This window comes from Phalacrocorax aristotelis, chromosome 2 (assembly GCF_949628215.1).
Source record: "Phalacrocorax aristotelis chromosome 2, bGulAri2.1, whole genome shotgun sequence".
NCBI classification, from domain to species: domain Eukaryota; kingdom Metazoa; phylum Chordata; class Aves; order Suliformes; family Phalacrocoracidae; genus Phalacrocorax; species Phalacrocorax aristotelis.
The window spans coordinates 77,470,460-77,490,896 of record NC_134277.1 but is presented as its reverse complement, the minus strand read 5'-3'; the positions used below and the strand labels follow the sequence as shown (position 1 = coordinate 77,490,896).

The following is a 20,437-nucleotide window of genomic DNA, read 5'->3' as shown; positions in this document are numbered from 1 at the left end:
TTTATCTTTCACTTTATATCTTTAGTCATTTAGCTATAAACCCCTTAATTATCTTTTTATTCTCAACGAATCATTTTATTAATGAACAATAGTCTTTACCTATTCTGTCTTAGATGACAGCACTTGGGATCTCTGTACATGGAAGGTGTAACAGAATAAATGGGGTTTTTAAAAAGTAAAGCTTCAGTTAGTCAAATGCAGAAGGCAATTATTTTGTCAAATGGGGTTACCGTTAGCAGGTGCATTGTTAATCTTCAATAGCTAGCATCATACCACACATTCTACCTTACTTCCATATGCATGCTTTTCAAGATGCTGAATTTACAATTGCCTACAGATTGCTTTTGTAAAGTTTATGAATTCCACCGGAAAATAAGGACTGTTCATATATAACTGTACCAAAATAAAAGTTTCACTCTGAATGCAAGGTTTAAGTGTCATCTTAGATATATTTTGCCTCCATGTTAAACAAAATCTCAAAAGAGTCATTAGAGAAATTTTGCATCTCATGCCAGACTAGAAAGAAGAGTTACCAAATATGCTGATTATCTCTTGGTTAAGGAATGGGTATAGCTCGCCATAAGTTTATCATCCATTGAGTGCTCTGACTCACTTCCTAAAGCTGACAAAGTAGATGTGAGATTTAAAACGAGCTCCTTTCAAGATGTAGCAGAAAGTGTAGAGACAAAGCTGAGCTGTGAACAGAAGTGGAAAGCTGCCTATAGAAAGAAGGCAGGAACTTTGGAAATGGTGATACTATAAAACCTACAAGACTCAAACAACAAAATCACAAGGAAAATTTAAATCTGAGAAGTTTAAGTTTGAACTATGCTTAGCACCATTGACTTTTAAACTAAACTATTTAAAAGGTTTTGAATATGAGACAGAGTGTTAGAAAAGAATAAACTGATCAGAGTTATTTACCTGTGTTTTAGTATGCAACATGCTAGAGGCGCTACTAGTATGCCAATGTATTCTCAAGGTCACTTTATGCACACATCCATGCAATTAATATTAATAGTAACACAGTGAATTTACTAATTATTATTAGAAAAGTTTTGAATTCTATAAAGAATACTAAGTTATGTATGTGTATGCTATTCCCAGCTATCCATCACCAAAATCCAATTCTACCAAATTCAAGATAAATAGTTTTGACATGAAAAATCAAGCCTTTTTCCAGAACACAAAAATACCTGTCCTACCAGTTAACAAACAGACACAAAGAGAATTCAGTCAGCAGACTCAACTCTGTCCTCCTATTCTTGTCTTGAAAGTATTGCAAAATGCGTGCATTGTATAGTACTCTGAGGTTTAACTTAAAAGAAAAACCAAGAACACTATGGTCACATATATTATGCACACTCATGCATTCACAATATCATTAGGATTCTAAAGACTTAAGATTACCTTCTTCACAGGAAACAATGGTGGTTCCAGAAGAGTAATCTTGTTTTTCACGATGGCTATAAGAGATTAACTTTCTACATGCAGACAGAAACCACAGCTTCATCCATGAATAAATGTAATTAATTATGAAACAAAACAATTGGGCTAATTGTGCAAGTGCTTGTAAACTATCCCTTCTGAGATGTTAGCTACCCTTGCCATAAGTATACCTGACAAAATTAATCTTTCCAACACACCATTCACGCTTCATATAAGCTACACTATGTGACAACATGAACAAGACTGTGATGAAGTACATTCACCATAGCAATGTCAAGAGGACCTCTCTTCGGCCAGTGAGTCTTGTTTATCATCACACTACAGAAATTACCATCCCCAAAGGCACAGGTAGCATGCTGCAGTCAAATAATGAAATAAAAATCTTGGAACAGAAGGAGATGTCTTGCAAATACATCCGTATCCGTCACTGCTAGTTTTTAAATTTTATTATGTCTTGTTATTTGGGTAGTAATTTATAGTATTTTTTTGTAAATTTTCCAGAAGTCTAGTATAAAAAGTGATCTTAGATCTGTAGTAGTTTAATACTTAAAATACTGCAGATTTAAGAATAAAAGTCAAGGAAGCATCACAGATCTCCAGCTGCAACATGCAGAGAGAAAGACTGAAATCTTTGCTTAGCTCACTGTCCAATGAAAACAAATTTATTTCAGCTGCTTCACTCCACTCACACATATAACCACCCACATGTAAAAACGGAGAGACTACTCATGCTTGAGAACTTAATTTCTTGCAGGAGGATCCAACCTCTTCAATATAAATTCCACATACCTGACTACTGTCAGGTCATGCACATCTACACCCTTCTATCACTACTTTTTCTCACTCTCCACTGGAAAACCCCCCAAAACTGTGCATTGTACAACCCTCGGAGTGGCAAGATTTGCAGAAGATGTAGTGGTCACATTTTCATGACCCATATCCACCAGCACCAGCAAATCAGCAGTAGCTGCTCAGCAGACTTGAGTCTTCTAACTTTTCATATTGGCCGTTGGGGGACAGGGAGAAAAGGACCAACTCCTCCTGTTTGTTCAAAACTGCAAAAGCTAGAGGATAAGGATATACATCCCTTGAACCTCACAACAGCCCCAACAAGGCAGGGTATGGCCATCTGAATGAAGCCTTCTAGGATTTTGTATGTCAGCTTCTCCTGAACACCACATAAGGCAGACCTTCTCACAGAATCATAGAATGGTAGGGGTTGGAAGGGACCTCTGGAGATCATCTTGTTCAACCTCCCTACCTGAGCAGGCTCACCTAGAGCAGGGGGCACAGGAACGCATGCAGGCAGGTTTGGAACATCTCCAGGGAAGGAGACTTCACAACCTCCCTGGGCAGCCTGTGCCACTGCTCTGGGACCCGCACAGGAAGGTTTTTTCTCATGTTTAGCTGGAACTTCCTGTGTTCCAGTTTGTGCCCATTGCCCCTTGTCCTGTCGTTGGGCACCACTGAAGAGAGTCTGGCCCCATCCTCTTGACACCTCCCTTTAGATGTTTATAAGCATTGATGAAATCCTCCCCTCAGCCTTCTCTTCTCCAGGCTGAAGAAACCCAGGTGTCTCAGCCTTTCCCCATAAGATGCTCCAGTCTCCTGATCATCTTCGTAGCTCTCTGCTGGACTTGCTCGAGCAGTTCCGCATCCTTCTTAAATTGGGTGGCCCAAACCTGGACACAGTACTCCAAATGTGGACTCACTAGGGCAGAGTAGAGGTGGAGGAAAAACTCCCTCTACCTGCTGGCCACAGTCCTTTCAATGCACCTCAGGATACCACCGGTCTTCTGGGCCACAAGGGCACACTGCTGGCTCAGGATCAGCCTGCTGTCCACCAATATTCCAAGGTCCTTCTCAACAGAGCCGCTTTCCAGCAGGTCACCCCCCCAGCGTGTACTGATACATGGGGTTGTTCCTTCTCAGCTGCAGGACATTGCATTTGCTTTTGTTGAATTTCATGAGGTTCCCCTCAGCCCAGCTCTCCAGCCTGTCCAGGTCTCATTGGATGGCAGCACGCCGTTCTGGCATATCAGCCACTCAGCTTGGTATCATCAACAAACTTGCTGAGGTTACACTCTGTCCCTTCGTCCAGGTCATTGAAGACTATGTTAAACAGGACTGAAACCAGTACAGACCCCTGTGGAACACTGCTAGTTACGGGCCTCCAACTATACTCTGCCCTGTTGATCACGAGCCTCTGAGCTCTGTTGTTGAGCTAGTTCTCCATCCACCTCACTGTCCACTCATCCAAACCACACTTTCTTAGCTTGTCTTTGAGGATGTGATGGGAGACAGTGTCAAATGCTGTACTGAAGTCAAGATAACAACATCCACTGCTCTCCCTTCATTGACCCAGCCAGTCAGGCCATCATAGAAGGCTATCAGATTAGTCAAGCATGATCTTCCCTTGGTGAATCCATGTTGGCCACTTCTGATAACCTTCTCACTTGCCTTACCATGACATTTCTAACTTCAAAATGGTTGGCAGTGAAACAGGCATCAGACTGCCACTGTCCAAACAACTCCAGCAACCACTTCTGCCAAAAGGCTGAGCAGCCACAGGTTCTTGTTCTCTTCTCCAGAAAGATCATCTCTGGCATCTTGGTAACTTGCAACTTGAAAGAAATCCCCCAGATTAACATTGCCCCTCTCACCATGAAGCTCTTCCACTGGCACTATTCCACCAAGTAGCCCAGGCCTCTGCTGCCCACCCCTGTCCTCCTGCCCCTTGGGCACTGAGGGGGGCAGGTGCCCGTGCCTCTCTGCTCTTACCATGGGAGAAAACTGCCAGCAACAGAAGCAGCTGAGTATGTTAGAACTCTGTTTGCCGCCCATCCCTCTGTGAGAGAGCCATACTAAGGAAGAAAGATCACTTCCAGTCCAGCAATTTTGCAGTCAGCTGAAATAGTACTTAGAGTACCCACTATTACTGTTTTGATTCACATCACCGCTGCTGGCAAAATGGCATCTTGAAAGTACAGGTGTAAGACTGGCCTGATGTTTTTGTAGGATTGCTATTCAAAAGTCACACAAGTAATTGAACAACACTTTTTCAAAGCCTTTTGCAGAGTAGCAACAGGCTTCACAAAGTCAGTCTCCCATGAGAGCTGCCTGCAAACATTACTACCGTACAACAGAGACAGCACCTCAGAAAGCATCAGGTGGACAATGGTAAAGTAGGGACACATATCTTGCATCGAACACTATTAATTTAGCAGAAACACAATTGCATGCTTATGCCTACTTCACATCAAATTCACCCCAGTTAGCAGCCCATGAGTGCAGAGACTTGATATTAATGATAGAACAATCACAAACTAGCCTAACTTAATCATTCTATTGTTTCTTTTGAAGGTATGGTGCATAGCCTTGTAGGAGCAGAATGACATGCACAACATAAAACCTTCCCACGTCGCCACCAACACCAGAGAATCATCAGAAAGAAAGTGAATGGCAAGTGATGCAAAGTCATGAGTTCATTCAGCAAAACAGTGAAAAATCAACCAAGTAAGTATTTCAAAAGTAAAAGTCGGGAACCATGATGTTTACTTTCTGTTGAACTTGCTGTGCAATACAGAGTACATGATGCTATTAGGGGCAACGATGGGGGTGGGGCGGGGGGGGGTAGTGTTACAGTTCTATGGAGTTTACCAAATTACATATTTACATGGATTTTAATAGCCTGAGGCTGATTTTTCCTATTTTCAAAGTGTGTTCAGTTCCAGCTCTTTAAATATGCCTACTCAAAGAAAGAATTGTTTTCCTATATCTGCCAAAGACAGACTGAAAGCATATACTATGAGATATAGAGACAGTCCTTTACTATGTTTTAGTTTTAATCAGAGTGAAGTTTCAAAGGTGAGTAACTCAGTTATCCTTAAACTGTTCAGATGGCCTGAATTTTAGTTGTTTACTAAAATATTTTCAGGTAAACTGCTAAAACAGGCAAATCCTACCAAACGTGATTTTCATAATTCAGAAGCAAGATGAATGTAATTAACAGATTAAAAAACTACAGCAACGTTTTTAGTGTGCTAAAGCTGTGGTTTGTTTGGGTTTTTTTGTTTTGTGGGGATTTTTTGTTTTTTGTTTTTTTCTTTTCTTTAAAGAAAAAGGTACTCCACATAGACCTACACCAAAGAGTTTATTATGGCTTCTTCATGCCCAGGACCCTCAATATTCCCTCTCCCAACTTGATCTGCCCTCTTCTCCTGCTGTTCCACTGCCAGGAGTTTGTCTTGGAGTGTCTAAATTTGAAGCAGGTTTTTGTTTTCTGGATTTTCTGAATACCATGTTAGATTGTAAATCAGCCAGTGTAGCTGTAGGATTGTACTCAGTCATCTTTGCAACTTTCTTCTTTTAAGAAGCATTAAAAAGCACTGTTGCACGCATCAGGAACTCCAAAAGAAAGAAAAGGAGTAAGAAAGTCAATAAAAGGCTCGTGTTTTAAGTTTGGACGTCTTTATGCTTTAAAGAACAATGAAACGAAGGGAGGTGACACACACTTCCACAGGCCAAAGACAGCAAAAAGCATCTTTACTGACACATTGCAAAAATCTACCAGTACATGTATGTTTTTGCCTTCAGATTTACAAACATGCAAAGAAGGAAACAGCAGGACATCAGTGAAACCACAGTAAGTGGTCTGACTGCTAATGGTCTAATCCTAGACTGTCAAGTCCTAGAAATTAAGAGAGCCTTTTAATTTCCACAGTTCTGAGTCCCTGATGCAGCATATTCAACAGCACAGTGCCTTAGGATATTTATGTAAATCCTTTAGATAGCAGAGGTGAGAGAAAAAGAAGCAGGCAAGCTAACTGCCTGCTGCCAATTCACTGAACAGAGAGAAACAATTAAGATAACTGGGCTACGCACAGCAGATTTTGCATGCAAACTACTACGGCAAGAGCTGCAGACAACCAGAGGCCAGGAGGGAGGAAGCCATGCTCCGAAGCGGTCCCTCCTGCCCGCTCAAAGTGGAACAGAGAAGCTGGATGCAGGGATGTAGCAGGGGCAGGGGTTTTGCCTGAAGAGACAGGAGGACATGATGCAGCAGCCTTGAAGAGGGAAACAGCTCAGTAAGGAAGATGAAGACCTTTGAAGGAAAGGAAATGCACTATTTTTAATGTCTCTGCTGTTTCAGTACTGCAAAGGGACATATGCTGACTCTAAATAACAACGCCCTACCTGTGCACCAAGTCAGCCCTCACCTCTGCAAAATACATGATGATTTACATCATACATCAAGCTGGATATAGATATCGGCAGTGCTGTGCCACAGGTCCTCTTCTCCTCCATGATCGTACATGCCAAACCTAAACTGTAGCAATCATTTTCCAACCAGTTGGATCTGGAGCAGGCAGCACGTGCTGTGTTTGGGCAGGCACCTAATAGCAGGACCCCATGGCCACCAAAACACATTTGGGCAGAGCCCCCAAACTAATGCTGACCAGGAGACCATTGTACATCAAAGAGCCGGTGATCCACGTGACAGTTAACTGGAGTAGGCCCAGGCCTGTGCTGCCCGTCCAGCGTGGCTTCAGGCTATGCTGCACAAATCCTTGGCCACAGGACAAACCAGGCCAGCCTGTAGTAAGCGAGGAGCCTGCAGGCCATCCCACTCCATACCAGTGATTACGCTGCCTGCCTGTCCTCATATTTATCTAGAGGTGCAGCAAGAAGTTCTCATGTGAACCTCCATTCTGTTTGACAGTAGAAATAATTACTAGAGTTGATTTCTGGAAATAAAATCATATAATAGCTTGAATGACCAAAAAGAGGGAACCTCTCCACAGATAGGATCTGTACAGCACCATGGGAAAAATCATCCGGGCTTCATCTGATACTGCACAAACCCAGGGTACCCAGCATCTGAAGGTACGTAAGATTTACTTGCTATCTTCAGTCTTCTTTTTATTTTATCTAATTAAAACACCTATTTTATTAAGTTATTTTTTATCGTGCCTTTCTTATTGAGAACCAGAAAGAGCCCTTTACTGTCTGTCTCGCCTCACACCCTGGTGCACAACATCCTCTGCCCATCCCACCCCACCACCTGCACGTACACCCTCCCTCACCCTCATTGCTTGAAGCCCCACAAGTTCCAAGAAAAGGCCAAAGGGATTTATAAAAGGAAACAGAGAAATATACATAAATCTTGTGATATTTCATCTTATACATTAGCCTCTTAGCTCCTTCTAAAGACCTTACCTACCTCCTACTTGATAGTAAATCCAATTATGCCTGGTCCTCCTGTGCAGAAGCCGCTGCCAGTAAGCTTTTCATGTACAAACTAAAAGCTCCTGAGTGTGCTGCTGAGAAACTTGAGACCAGCAGGATGCCTGCTTTCTAAGAGGATTGCATCCTCCCTGAGCAGCATTTAATAGAGTGCTTCAAACACAGGCCATTCAATGAAAGAGAAGCTGACATTTTTGCCAAAGGACATGCATTTTATAGCACAAGTATTGATTTCTCCCTAAAGAGATAATACATCTACTATTCAATCAGGTTTTTTAGAAGATAATACAAAGCCACTATTTCTATTTGAGCACTTTTGTCCCTATAGCGCTGCCTTTCTATCTTTTGTTCACATGTATATACACAGGTTCTGAAAGTCAAGTGTGGGGGGGCAAGGACTGCCAGTCTGCCTCCCCAACACCAAGAGGCTGAAGGTGCCCATACTGGCCTGCTTGTACCAGCGGCCCCAGAAGCAGGCTGATGCCTATAATCCCACCTGGTAACACAAGTGAGGACAAAGTGCAGAAAGGAAAAAGTTGACTGCCTTTCCAGGGTTCACTAGAAGATGACAGATGCTACTGTCCCTCATTCTTGACCACGGGATAAAGGGGTTGAAATGTCTTCCCAGATAAATTGGTGGCTCCACTAAATCAAGGTTCCCCTGGACACACAAAGTATTCAGACAAATGGACAGGGAGAGTAATCACTGTTAGAAATACCCTTCCCTACTGCAATAAGCTTCATCACCCTTTCCTCCTGACATTCAATCCTTAATGTTTGCTCTTGCAATGCATTACCATGTATATCACAAATATCTTGTGTACTACCATTTATTTAAATAAATGTCATTTATTTAAACAAAACATGAATAGGATGCTTCAAACAATGTATTGTGTTTACTGACATCTTAAGGAACCCTGCCCCACTTAATGGTGGAGGAGGAATCACTTGTTTCACTTTGCACCAGATGTTAATTTTGTGGAAATATCTATTACTTAAGTTTTGAAAGGCCATCAGAAAGGGGGAACAATGTAGTTTTGTACCTCCTGTCATCAGAGAAAGGAAGAAGAGAGATATTTCCACATATGGCATTTCTTTAAAGTTGCTGTACATCTTCAAAGACACTCTACATTATGAAAGAGCTATTTTATTTTCTATCACCATGACAAATCCATGATATGCAATTAAGTGGAAAGACTCAGTGTACACGACTGATACATCCTTACATGAAATCCATGCAAATATTTGAGGGAGTTATATCTTAATTCACATTGGAAGGTAGAGGAAAGGGAGTTACATTTTCATATGGTGAGGGAGAGGCACATTTTTGTTTAATAGGTGTACAGTGCATATTAAAAATGCAGCAACTTTCTATATAACTGTGCAAGTATTTACTTGATTATACACACTAAAATAAGTATTTGGGATTATTAAAATGTAGTATTCAAACAATTATGTTACTTGAAAAATGCAGCCCCAAGGTGGTATGGGATGTTTCATATATGAGAAGATACAAACTCTACTATAAATAAGATACTTAAACTGTTTCCTGCTAAAAAGAAAACCCAAACTAAACAAACAAAAAACCAACCAAAAATCCCAAACCCTACTGATATAAACTTCAAGACATTAAAGAAAAAAGCACAGCTAGTGGAAAGCAAGCCCCGATTATAATTCAGCTGCTCATCACTTGTTTTTTTCTTATGTGGTGGTTCTTAAACTTCTGCTCCTCCCATCTTACTGTGAGGCACCAGAACCTGAACAGCTAGAAGCAGAGTCTTCCCTGAAAGCACTGTATAGACCAGGCATATACAAAAGGACTCCTGTGCTTTTGTGTAATTTCATATCTTAAATCTCTTGTACCTGTTGGGATAATCAGATTGCATTAATTGGTTAAAAGGATTTTAGTGCAACACTGATGTCCCACCCACTCAACTCACTACACTGCCTCCTGCTACATCTTTTACTGTACTCTCCCAATCCAGATATTCCAGCTTTGGGAATGCTTTTGCCACAGCAGCATCTGGCCCCTTGGCACACTCCTCTTTGAACTGTGCCGGCCCAGCAGTTGCCGTAAGGTACATCAAATGGTCAGAAAACTAAGAAGATAGTTCTCTGTGCTGGACATCAGTTTTCCTATGTCAGTAACCTTCAGATTTGTCCTCACTCTTCCTTCAAAGCACCTGGCATCTTGGTCCCTGCTTTTCTTACCCATAAAGGTCAAAGGATTGTGCCTTTGTCTCAGAATCCTGATAAGCAAAGCCTCTGATTTTGCTATGCAAATCATTTTTGAAAACATGTCTTTCATAGCTGGGGAAAAAAATGTAGGGAGTGGAAGAAAGTGCGAAGGAAACTCATTTAAGACCGTAAATCCCTTCAGGTATCCAACTGGAACTGCAGATAAGCATTCTCAACAAGTATTCAATATCAGCAAGGGACACTGTTCTGCTCTTGCGCATTCATTTTCCTGGGAGCAGGTTGTGCACCTTGCCTTGCAGAGACAGCAGACACTTGCAGCTGAGCTCCTTCTGAAAAATATTCTCAAGAGTTTCACAGGTAGCCTCAAGATATGCTTTTACACAGATTTGTTCTTTGATGAAGGCACTTTGACAAAATGAAAATGGCATTACTGGCAGCCAGACACATCCTTATTAACATATACAGCTATCCAAATTCTAACCTGCCTTAAACCTGGTCAAGTAGACACTACTGAAGTTCCTATCACACAACACAAAGATCAGCTCCATCCTCATCATCATTATACACCTGACATGGATTTCAGAGAGAGATGCAATTTAGATCCAAGTACGAAAGGACACATGTCTAATGGCCTCCTTCATTCCCTGTCAGCCACACTTCTACTAGGGATGAGATTCCCTGTGGAAATCAGAAGCCTCATATCAGTTCAGGATAGTTTCTCCATTGCCACCATTGTATAAATAAGGAGTAAAAATTAGGCTCTTTTTATATCTGTTATATATATACTTTTTTTACTTGTGTGTATATATATGGACTAGCCTAATTTTTTTGGTGCAATATATTCAACATACAACTCAAACACTAGTTTTTAAGTCACTGCATCTGAAGGTCAAAAACAGGTTTCCAGTCACTTGGTAATAAAACATCTGAAATCCAAGCTCAGAAACAGAATTTTCCCCTCGACTATTAAATCAAAACTTTTTAATGCTATTTCTGGCTTAAAAATTAAGTTGAGGTTTTTGTTAAGTTGTAGTTTCTACAGAAGACATCATTTGTGAACATACTGTACCCCCAGATAAATACATCTTCAATAGTAATTGTATCAACTTCTCTGAAACCAGAATGTCTCAAGCTGACATTCTAGATTCAGATTTCTTCTGGAATTCATATCTACATTTCTGTTACACAGAATCACACAGAATCACAGAATGGTAGGGGCTGGAAGGGACCTCTGAAGATCATGTTGTCCAACCCCCCTGCTTGAGCAGGCACACCCAGAGCAGGGGGCACAGTCCAAATACCATATAGCTATGCACAAATGCAATCTCCATACCATTACCAATAATTCTGAAATGTAACACAGTATACCAAGATATTTCTTGCTCCAGACACAGGAGTAAGCTATCCCCAACTTTGCCTTTTTAACTTCTCCTGAAAAAGGTAGAGTAACTGTACCCTTCAATACCTTTTTATCTACCACCAGAAAAACAGCGTCGCAGTAAAGCCAGCAAAAGGGGGTACATGCCTTTCCCTCAGTATCTGGTTCAAGAAAAAGTTGTTTGAAGAACAGATGAGGGTTGCTTTACACCACAGAATCAGATCAAGACCTGCAGCTCAGACTTGGGTTCACTGCTCACACACAGTCATGTGAAGGAGGGGACAGATCTGTAGAAGACAGATCATGTCAAAAACTACCTCAGGTTTTCCTTCAATTCCTGCAAGCTGGAGCACTAGGAAGTTACTCAACTGCTTTAAAATAAGTTGGTGTTCAACCATTTCAGCCCAGCTATTAGTAACTGGTAGGACAAGGACCCTTGGTTGATTCTCAGACATGGGCCAAGTTTTGAAAGTCAAGGAGAGCAGTGAAGACTAATTAGAATCTGGCCAAATTCCCATCCCTCCCTGCCAGCACACCAATCAGTAAGGCAATCAATAACACTTCATTCCTTTAAAGATAAGTTTAGCATTTAGAAAATGCATTTAGCATTTAGCATTTAGAAAACACATCCTATTTTGCAGAATGAGTCTTACTTCTTGGAGAAGGGTAAAATTTAAACAAGAGCTGTGAAATCAAATTAGTCTTCCCCACAGAATCAAGGATGACCGACCATACTTTCCATATGACATTTTTGTTCCATATGGATCAGTAAATTCTTTGATAATGCACCTGTCACTCTTAATTAGAATTTGATCTAAAACATTCATTATGTGCCCAAGATTGACATGACTTGTGTCTCAGAGACTGTCTTGAACCTTTCCTGTTGAAGAAGCTATTGGTATAAAATCACATAGTAAATTTCTGTTCAGAAATACAGTAATCTTATTTAGCATTTAAATGTACTTCATAGGAAGTGATTAAAATACTTTTTATTGCTCCTATGACTTAAATATCTTAATATCAGTTTGATTTCTCAAAGGAAAACAGCTTCGCTTGGAGACAAAGTGTTTTTGGAGCACTCAACAAACTGAAAGCTGAACTGAAGAGTATCACATGCACCATAGCAAAGCTTTCAAAAACCTTTCACAGGGAAAGAAAAAGGAAAAAGCAGTTTAATTGGATAATACTGAAGGATGAGTGGGTCAGTAACTGCTCCATACACTACAGCACAGAGCTTGCAGAAACACAGATCACACTACAGAGACTCCTTCACAGCCCTGGAAACACTAACTCTAGCCAGCACAAATTTTAAAGATTTTGAGCTTCTTTTCTGGATGCAAGGTATTTTTTTTTTGTTTTCATTAGAATTTAAGTCACAGAAGAAACACTTCTTAGTTCAACTTCTACATCTACATAAACAAGTACAGACTGTATTTCCTGACCCTATAGGGACTTATCTCTCCCTAATGCTAAAAGAACATAGCAAAAAAAGAAGTCAGTGAAAATTACCATGCAGTCTATATATAGCTATATTGTCAAAAAGCTTAGGCAAATAACCCTTAATGGAAAAATTAAATGTAAGGAATTGATTTAAAAAAAAAAAATCTCTTCTAATCAGAATTTTTAAATAGTAGTTAATTGCATAGAGTTCTAGTGCAAAGTTTCATAGTCAGATAAACACTAGCATTTAAAAAAGACTGAAGAGACTGAACTTGTGTTGTTGCATCTCACTGAAATACCAAAGTGGTAAGACAATCAGGTAAAACATACATAGTTTTTACAGTTTTTACACTTACTTAAATGGTGCGAACAGAAATGACAGTGTGGTTTCCTTTTTCTGATTCATCTTAACCTGCATTAAAAAAAGCATTAAACTGTTATATACAAATTGCAACAAGACTGAAGTTGTATCAGGAATTAAACTAAAAAAAAGAATCACAGAAGAGTTCTAAGGCTTTGTAAAAGGAATGAAATCACACTGTCGATACATTGTCCAGGAAACTGGGTGTTAACTCTTCTGAGGTCCTGGAAACCAAGACCTGCTCTAAGGTAAAATAAACCACTCCCCACCCAGCAACTTTCACAGAAGGACTTCTACAGTTTGCAGGATAAAGGGAAGATACAGCTAAAAGTGCTACCAGACTCCAGTAACAATGTCCCTCGATGAAACTTGTATTCTTTATGCCAAATGGCAACTAGCACACTGCGGCGACACTGCCAAAGCAATGGCATTAGATTGATTAACCTGCCCATGGATACAAATAGAAGGTTTTGATTCTGTCAGAGCCACTTTGCCCAAGGCCCTTCAGAACATCTTTAAGGCCTCCCGCAGCAGCCTGACTCGAGTCTGTCCGTCGGCATAAAGTGCAGACAGGAACTTTCTAGGCACGCTGCTCCCAAAACCTGACAGCTTGAAGTAGCAACCCCCACATCTCATTCTATCCACCCAAGGCAACATCCTCTCCAGGGAGTACAAACTGCGGTCAGGTCAGTCCATCATAGGAAAAGTAAAAACCCACTTGGTATGTCTAAGCCAGTGCACTACTGCTTCAGCAGAGAAACACAAAGGAAATTCACACATGATCCTTCCAAAACAATGCTAGAAACAAGCCAGCCAACAAGAAAATAGATAATTTAGCCCTACAAAATGACAGAATAAAAATAAACTTGAAAAGAAAGACCAGAACTTTTTCTTCTTTTAAATAATCCCTGAAACACCAATTTAACTGAAAGAGACCTGAGTCACATCCTTAAATCTTAGAGCAGAGGTCTTCCAACTGTGGAGGTTGTACCAGCACACTTCAACTTCACAGCCAGGCAGCCACTTACCCTGCTACATGCCAGCTTTTCACCACAGATTTGGAAGCTACTCTGCTGCTGACACTGCCAACCTGGTACCCACAAAAACTACATTTGGGAATGTGGCGTTCAAGGGATGGAAGGTGCTGATGGTGCTAGTCTCTTGAAGATACTCTCACGCTAGCTCCTTGTTCCGCCACCGTCACACAGATTTCCCAATAGGGCAACAGTTTTCCACTCCAGGAAGCTGAGAGAGAGAAGATGGTTTTCCCTCAGGGCATTTATATGTCTTGCCAAAACTGAGATTCTTGGATTTGGGACCGTTTTGTTCCACAGTTGAAAAGCACCTAGTGAAACATAACGGGTTTTTTTTGTTTGGACCACATGTGTGTTCTTATAATATGATAATATCTGATATTAGATGAATCAAGACAGAGAAGCCAGAGATGAACACTTGCAGAGCAAAACAACAGATATGACAGCATTAGCTAAAAGTTAATTAGGCCACTAATTTAATCTCTTTAATGGACAGGTGCCTGTTACCTTTTTGATCTGTTTGTGTACTGATCCTGACTTAGAGCCTTGCTTCCCAGCCCCCGTTGCAAAGGCAATATTTTCCTTTTCAGGTATCAGAACTCAGATTCTACCTACATACTGCAAGTAAGTTTACGTTAATACCGATAAATATCAAAAGAATAAAGAAAAAAAGTTACTCATTCTTCTTACAAAAAAGGTGTTTATTACAGTCTTTCAAACTCCTTCAGATATGGCTCACAGCTAGTCAATCAACATCACCCAGCATGTGCATTCAGTTTTAGTCCTTTGAATTACAGCATGCTATATACAGCATACATCCGAGTACAATTATTTTACACATGGCAACAACTATTATTCAAAGAAATATTCTTCTTTAGCATATGTTTAGTTACCTTAAATTGCTCGAGAATCTGAACAGCATTGGTAAACATGCTCTCTGCTTTGAAATGGGCACTGTTGTTCAGATATTCAAGAGGCAGAGTTCCCTGGCGAAGAAAAATATACACATACAGAAATTTAAATAAAGAAATAGGAATTTCTCTAACTGAATGGGAGGCCAAATGAGCCATAAGAATACTTGAAATTACCACTGAAATAACTACTGTAACTCCTTTGAAAATACTCTTCTCACATTATTTCTCAACATTACAGGGTCTGTTCATAATATCCCCACTCCTACCGAAACGCAAAGAAGAAAAATAACTGAAGTCATTACTGAAGTATATACTATGTATTAATACATCCTCAATTTTAATCAGAAGCCATTTTTGAAACACCTAAAAGTCTTCCATCCAAAGACTTCCCTGTGCCTGACTCACCCAGTACCCATGATGGGAAAGTGAGCAGTTCCTGTGCCACCCCATGCTGGGCAGCTTTCCTTGCATGACCAGCAGCAAGTGCGAAACATGGGGACAGAAGTCGGGACAGAGTCTCCAGAAGAAATACTTCAAAAAATGTGCTGTAAGTAGGTGTTTTAAAAATGAAACAAGCAGCATGAAAGCACACTAATGTATTGTCATTTGTTAATTAGATATTTGAGAGACAACTTTTGGACCATGTAACAATATACAAAGAAAATTCAATGAAAAAGCCATCTCACAGTGAGGGCCCTCACTGTTCACTAAATTAGAGGAATAAGATACCATCTGAAGGAAGTACACTAGTTTAAACAAGAAATAATTAAACATTGAATTGCAGGAACCAACTTGTTTACAGGCTCAGCTTTTATGATCAAAATCAAGTGTTATTCAAACCATATTGCCTTTTCACCATCCTTAAAAACCAAAATAACAAAAACCCTCATGTAGCTCAAGAGTATAAAGCTGCAGATTATAAAAGGATCAGCTGCCTTTCCAATTGAAAGCACTATACAATATATAAAAAGATTGAGTTCATGCTCCAAACTGAAGACATAAATCTAAAACTACAAGCAGTCTCCATAACCTATAGCAGTTTTCCAAATTTATAACCTTTCCCCTCACACGCCTCAAGCCTTGTCCCCAACACCTTTGCGAGCAGATTTCTATAATACTGAAAAATGTTTGTACTACTTACCACAGAATTCAGGGGGAAAGGCACTCCGATAAGGGAAGCCATCAGCGGTGCAACATCAGCCTGTGCAAACAGAAGCATCCCCATTTTAAGATAGTCCCAGCTTCTAGAGCTAATAAACTCAGCTTAATTTTAACATATCTGCATTTGCAAAAGTAAGTGGTGTAATACTGTGAAGTTATGACAGCAAAACTCTTTTATAGTATCCTTTTAGTTTCCAGTAGTCATCATGGCATGATTAGATTCAAAATCTGAGGCTCTACTACTGGTAAATCTTCAAAACTTCATTTAGTTTGAAAAACAAATATAAAACCCCACAGTATTTATCCACAGGAATTCAGCACCTCCTTCACTGCACTCGGAGGCATACGATTTTTTATGACTATTTATACCACAGAAAGAACTAATTTCACATTTACAGTTTTAAGCAGTACACTGAATATACTGCTTTTCACATCACTCCTTATCCCCTGTTTCCACAGTGCCAGTTACTCATCTTCTCCCCTTCAGAGGGGGAGTCTGCACCTTTACTCATGTCCCAGTCAGCCCTCATAAAGGCTCCTCAGTCTACACCAAGGCTTCTCATAAAATGTTACAATTACCTTCTACTTGTGATGATAAACACTGGCTCTCACCAAGTTTATATTTTCCTTTAATATAAAACTATGCACCAAAATTCCTTGGTTTTCCAGCATAAATCTGAAGAAACTATACTGAAGCCACAGGCACTGCTCCAGCCTCAGATGCACTGTGCAGAAGGAGACCTGAAGCCATTATTTGTACAGGATAATTATTTGTAGAAGATAATGATGATGATCATGATAATAATATACATGCAGTATAACAGTAAGCAAAAGTCTAATGTGCTATTTTTACCCATAGTCCCACACGTACTACAGGACAAAAGCTCTGTCTCTGGGGACTCCATTACCCAGAACAAAGCAACACTCAAGACTCTTGTATACGGTCCCAAAATAACATCCCCGTAACTCCTGCCAACCTTGAGAGAAAAATTCACCTCTAATTTTATAACAGGGCTTTGCTGAAAGCAGCTGTTCCAGAACATTCCCAACTTCAAACTTCTAGCACAAATTTAATTCCCTTGTCTGAGCAGGTTTGGAGCCTGTTATTCATATATTGGGTTTCACAGGATGTCAGGAAGTAAGACGCAAACAAGCTTCAGGTGCACCATTATCATCATGGTTTTAGCAAACTTAACCCTTGATGCTAGATCAGCCAAGTCATCCACCTTTTTTTCTTCCTTTACAGTACAAATTGTCTAAATTGCCAAATGGCTAGGCCATAAATCACAGGCCGTGTTGAAAAAACCCACAATTTAACAGTATAGCAAGAATTGGTTTTGATTCAAGAATGATAGCAACTTCTGGAAAAAGTGACAACATACAGACATTGAAATACATAGCTCTGAAAAAAACTACACTGAACACACACTTAAGTGTAGCAAAAAGCATACAGCTGATGCTCACTAACTTGAGAAACATGGTCATCAGACCATGCTTTCTTTGTGTTTAGCTGAGCACCTTCATAGGAGATACCGAGGACATAGCAACTGTTCTGGAGACGAGCTTACAAGTAGAAAGTAGACGGAAAGCATCACAAATTACTTCTGAAGGTTTGCAAAAGCAAATCCTACTCTGAAAACACATTAGATGCCATTCAAGTTACTTTCAGATAATGCACTGAGTTTTCAGGGAGTATCTGGCATATTGTACTGCACTCTTTCTACAATGGTATATGATCACATAACTAAAAATGGTGTGATAATGCATCTTCAGGAAGAGAAGCAGTACATAGCTGCCACATGTGATAACAAGCAATTTAAACCTCTTCAGTATGGGTGCGGTTCTTGCAACTCTCTAACATTTAAGTAACATGTTCCACGGAAATGCTGCATCAGTGCAATCACCCATGCAAATTTCACCAGTTTAAATCACACAAAAATCCTAATTTAAGGTGAAAATTTATGACCTATTAGATTAGGTATGTTTGATACCTGATTGACATCCAGCCTCTTCAAGTTCTCCAGTTTCCATTCTGCAAGAAATAACAGACCATATAAAGAGCTAATCTACACAGATTTGAAAGGGATAATTCAGTTAATATTTAATGTCTTGTTGCTGTTCTCCATAAAGTGTTGTTACTAAAGAAAATTATAATTTGGCTGTAGGATTCTAGCTGAAGAAGGGTTACAGATGGAACTCAACAGGCAGAAACAATCAAATGCATTCATTTCGGTTCACATTTTCTTTTACCCATCACTATAAATTCCTGCCTGCAATTGTGACCCAGATCAGTTGAAGAAAGTCCAAGGTTTTAGTTTTCTTCTGTACAGTACAGAAAGGGAAGAAAACACATTAGATGCTATTCAAATTACTCGAATACAGGACTTATACGAGTCCTGTGCTAACTATAAGATTCAAACTCAGGTATAGGAGAAGGGCTGTGTAAATCTCTTCCAATAGTTTTTAAAAAAGGTTAACCCAAGGTTCCCAAAATACTGGTACAGAGTGGTACAAACACTTCATGACTGCCATAAGCAATACCAGCCAGGAGCAAGCTCAAGGGAAAAGTTCAATGATTTAGTAATCGGAACAACTACAATGAAGGCAGAGACAAAGCCAAGTGTACAAGCCCCTAAAGGTGCTGTGCGTCACATAAAGAGCTGATTCAAAACCGTATTTTCCTGCTCTCCATTAGCCTCTAAGGAAATAAAGAGGAAATTGCCTGTTTTCTTTGGGGGTCAAGAGTTATTTAAAAACAAAGTTTAGCAGCGTTTGGGGTTTTTTTTCATGTCTCTTCCTAATGTTTAAATTCACTGCCCCACTACCCACAGAAATAATATAAGCAGGAAAGAGAACAACAGAAAGACCCCAAAACACTCAAAAAAAGATGATATGCAGCCTTTTTTTCATTCAAACTTTAAAAAAAAATCAGATACACAAGAAGACATGACAGGGGCTGAAACAGATTTGCCAATACAGTACTTAAAACATACTTAAAAAATACAGTCAATGACCTACCTAGAGCAGATCTCAAGTACAGCAGTAAAGACAATGGGGGCACCTACCCTTAACTTGGGAACCAAACTTAATGGTAGCAACAGGGGCACAGCCACCTTCCTCAGCACACACAGAAAGCTAAACGGGCCAGTCACCGCTCTGCTAGCACTGCCTGCCAAAATGACGCTGCAGAAACAGCACAGATGGAAGCAGGAGTCCACCTAGCACCTCAGACCATTGACAGTATAGTCACGTTGCCCAAAATTATCCTTTAGGTTTATGTGAAGTAGAAGTTTAAACGTACCAGAAACAGGCTTCATGAAAGACACTGGTAAACCATTGCTGAAAGGTCTGACTCAACCTCATTAATTTTCTCCAAACATGCATTTAATTCCTAGACCATACCACCCTTCCTCCATCTTCCGATACACCCTGTCTGTGCCAGACCCAAACCTGTCTCAGCTGAAAATAGCCTGAGACAGGAAACATCCACATTTGCAGTACTGTATGTACCAAACTTATTTTCAGCAATTAGTCCATACTACTGCTAGCTTTGGGGGCCTGAGCACAGGTCCACTGTTATCTGGTCCCAAGAGCACCCTGAAGAGCAGCCATGAACCTTAACAGCAGTGAGATATATAATTATAGTGAGTTCCCATGACAACGCAGGTGAAGTATCAGCATTAATCATGAAACCTGTTAAACTCACACCAAAATGAACAAGTTCGCTTCCTTTTGCTTCCCAAAAGGAAGCATGTTTGTATTTCTAGAGACATATCATAGAAATATGGTGAGAGTCTATAAATGCATTGTTTGTTTTCCTTTAAACAACATTTTCCAATGAAAAATGTTGGAAAACCGTCTACACACACACAATGCGCTTAAGGTAGGAAGAAACTGTAGCTCTGCTAGAGAAATATCTAGCTTTGTCAGAAGCTTTTACATCTCTACTTTCCCTACTCAGAAACTGCCAAAAGGCACAGAATTGAAGACATCTGCTTTGGACCAGGAGCTGTAAGACACTGAGTCCTGACAAGGAGCTCCTGAGGACCAAGACACACCTGCAGACCAGCCAGACCGGGCTGTACTCCCAGGAGTGAGACATCTTAGGTGTACGTGCTTGCCCACGCCATTTTATTATTCCAGCTCACTGCCTAGGTTTCCTGTACAGTGTTTAGCACAGTTTTCCACCTACTTGATAAGAGGTTTGGTTTTGGGTTTTTTTTTTTTTTTTTTTTTACTTTATGCTGCCCTGCTT

General features: G+C 40.2%; 1 protein-coding gene across 4 annotated transcripts in view; it reads right to left on the bottom strand.

Moving 5' to 3' along the window:
* PIGN (phosphatidylinositol glycan anchor biosynthesis class N) overlaps positions 1 to 20,437 on the bottom strand; it is a 199,635-nt gene that overhangs the window by 141,513 nt on the left and 37,685 nt on the right. For all 4 annotated transcript variants that reach the window (XM_075084211.1, XM_075084210.1, XM_075084212.1 and 1 more), the window contains 4 exons: positions 18,174 to 18,214; positions 16,163 to 16,222; positions 15,001 to 15,093; positions 13,069 to 13,124 (listed from right to left, as the gene is read on the bottom strand). In XM_075084211.1, coding sequence (XP_074940312.1) covers positions 13,069 to 13,124; positions 15,001 to 15,093; positions 16,163 to 16,222; positions 18,174 to 18,214 — 250 coding nt within the window. The remainder of the gene's footprint in view (positions 1 to 13,068; positions 13,125 to 15,000; positions 15,094 to 16,162; positions 16,223 to 18,173; positions 18,215 to 20,437) is intronic.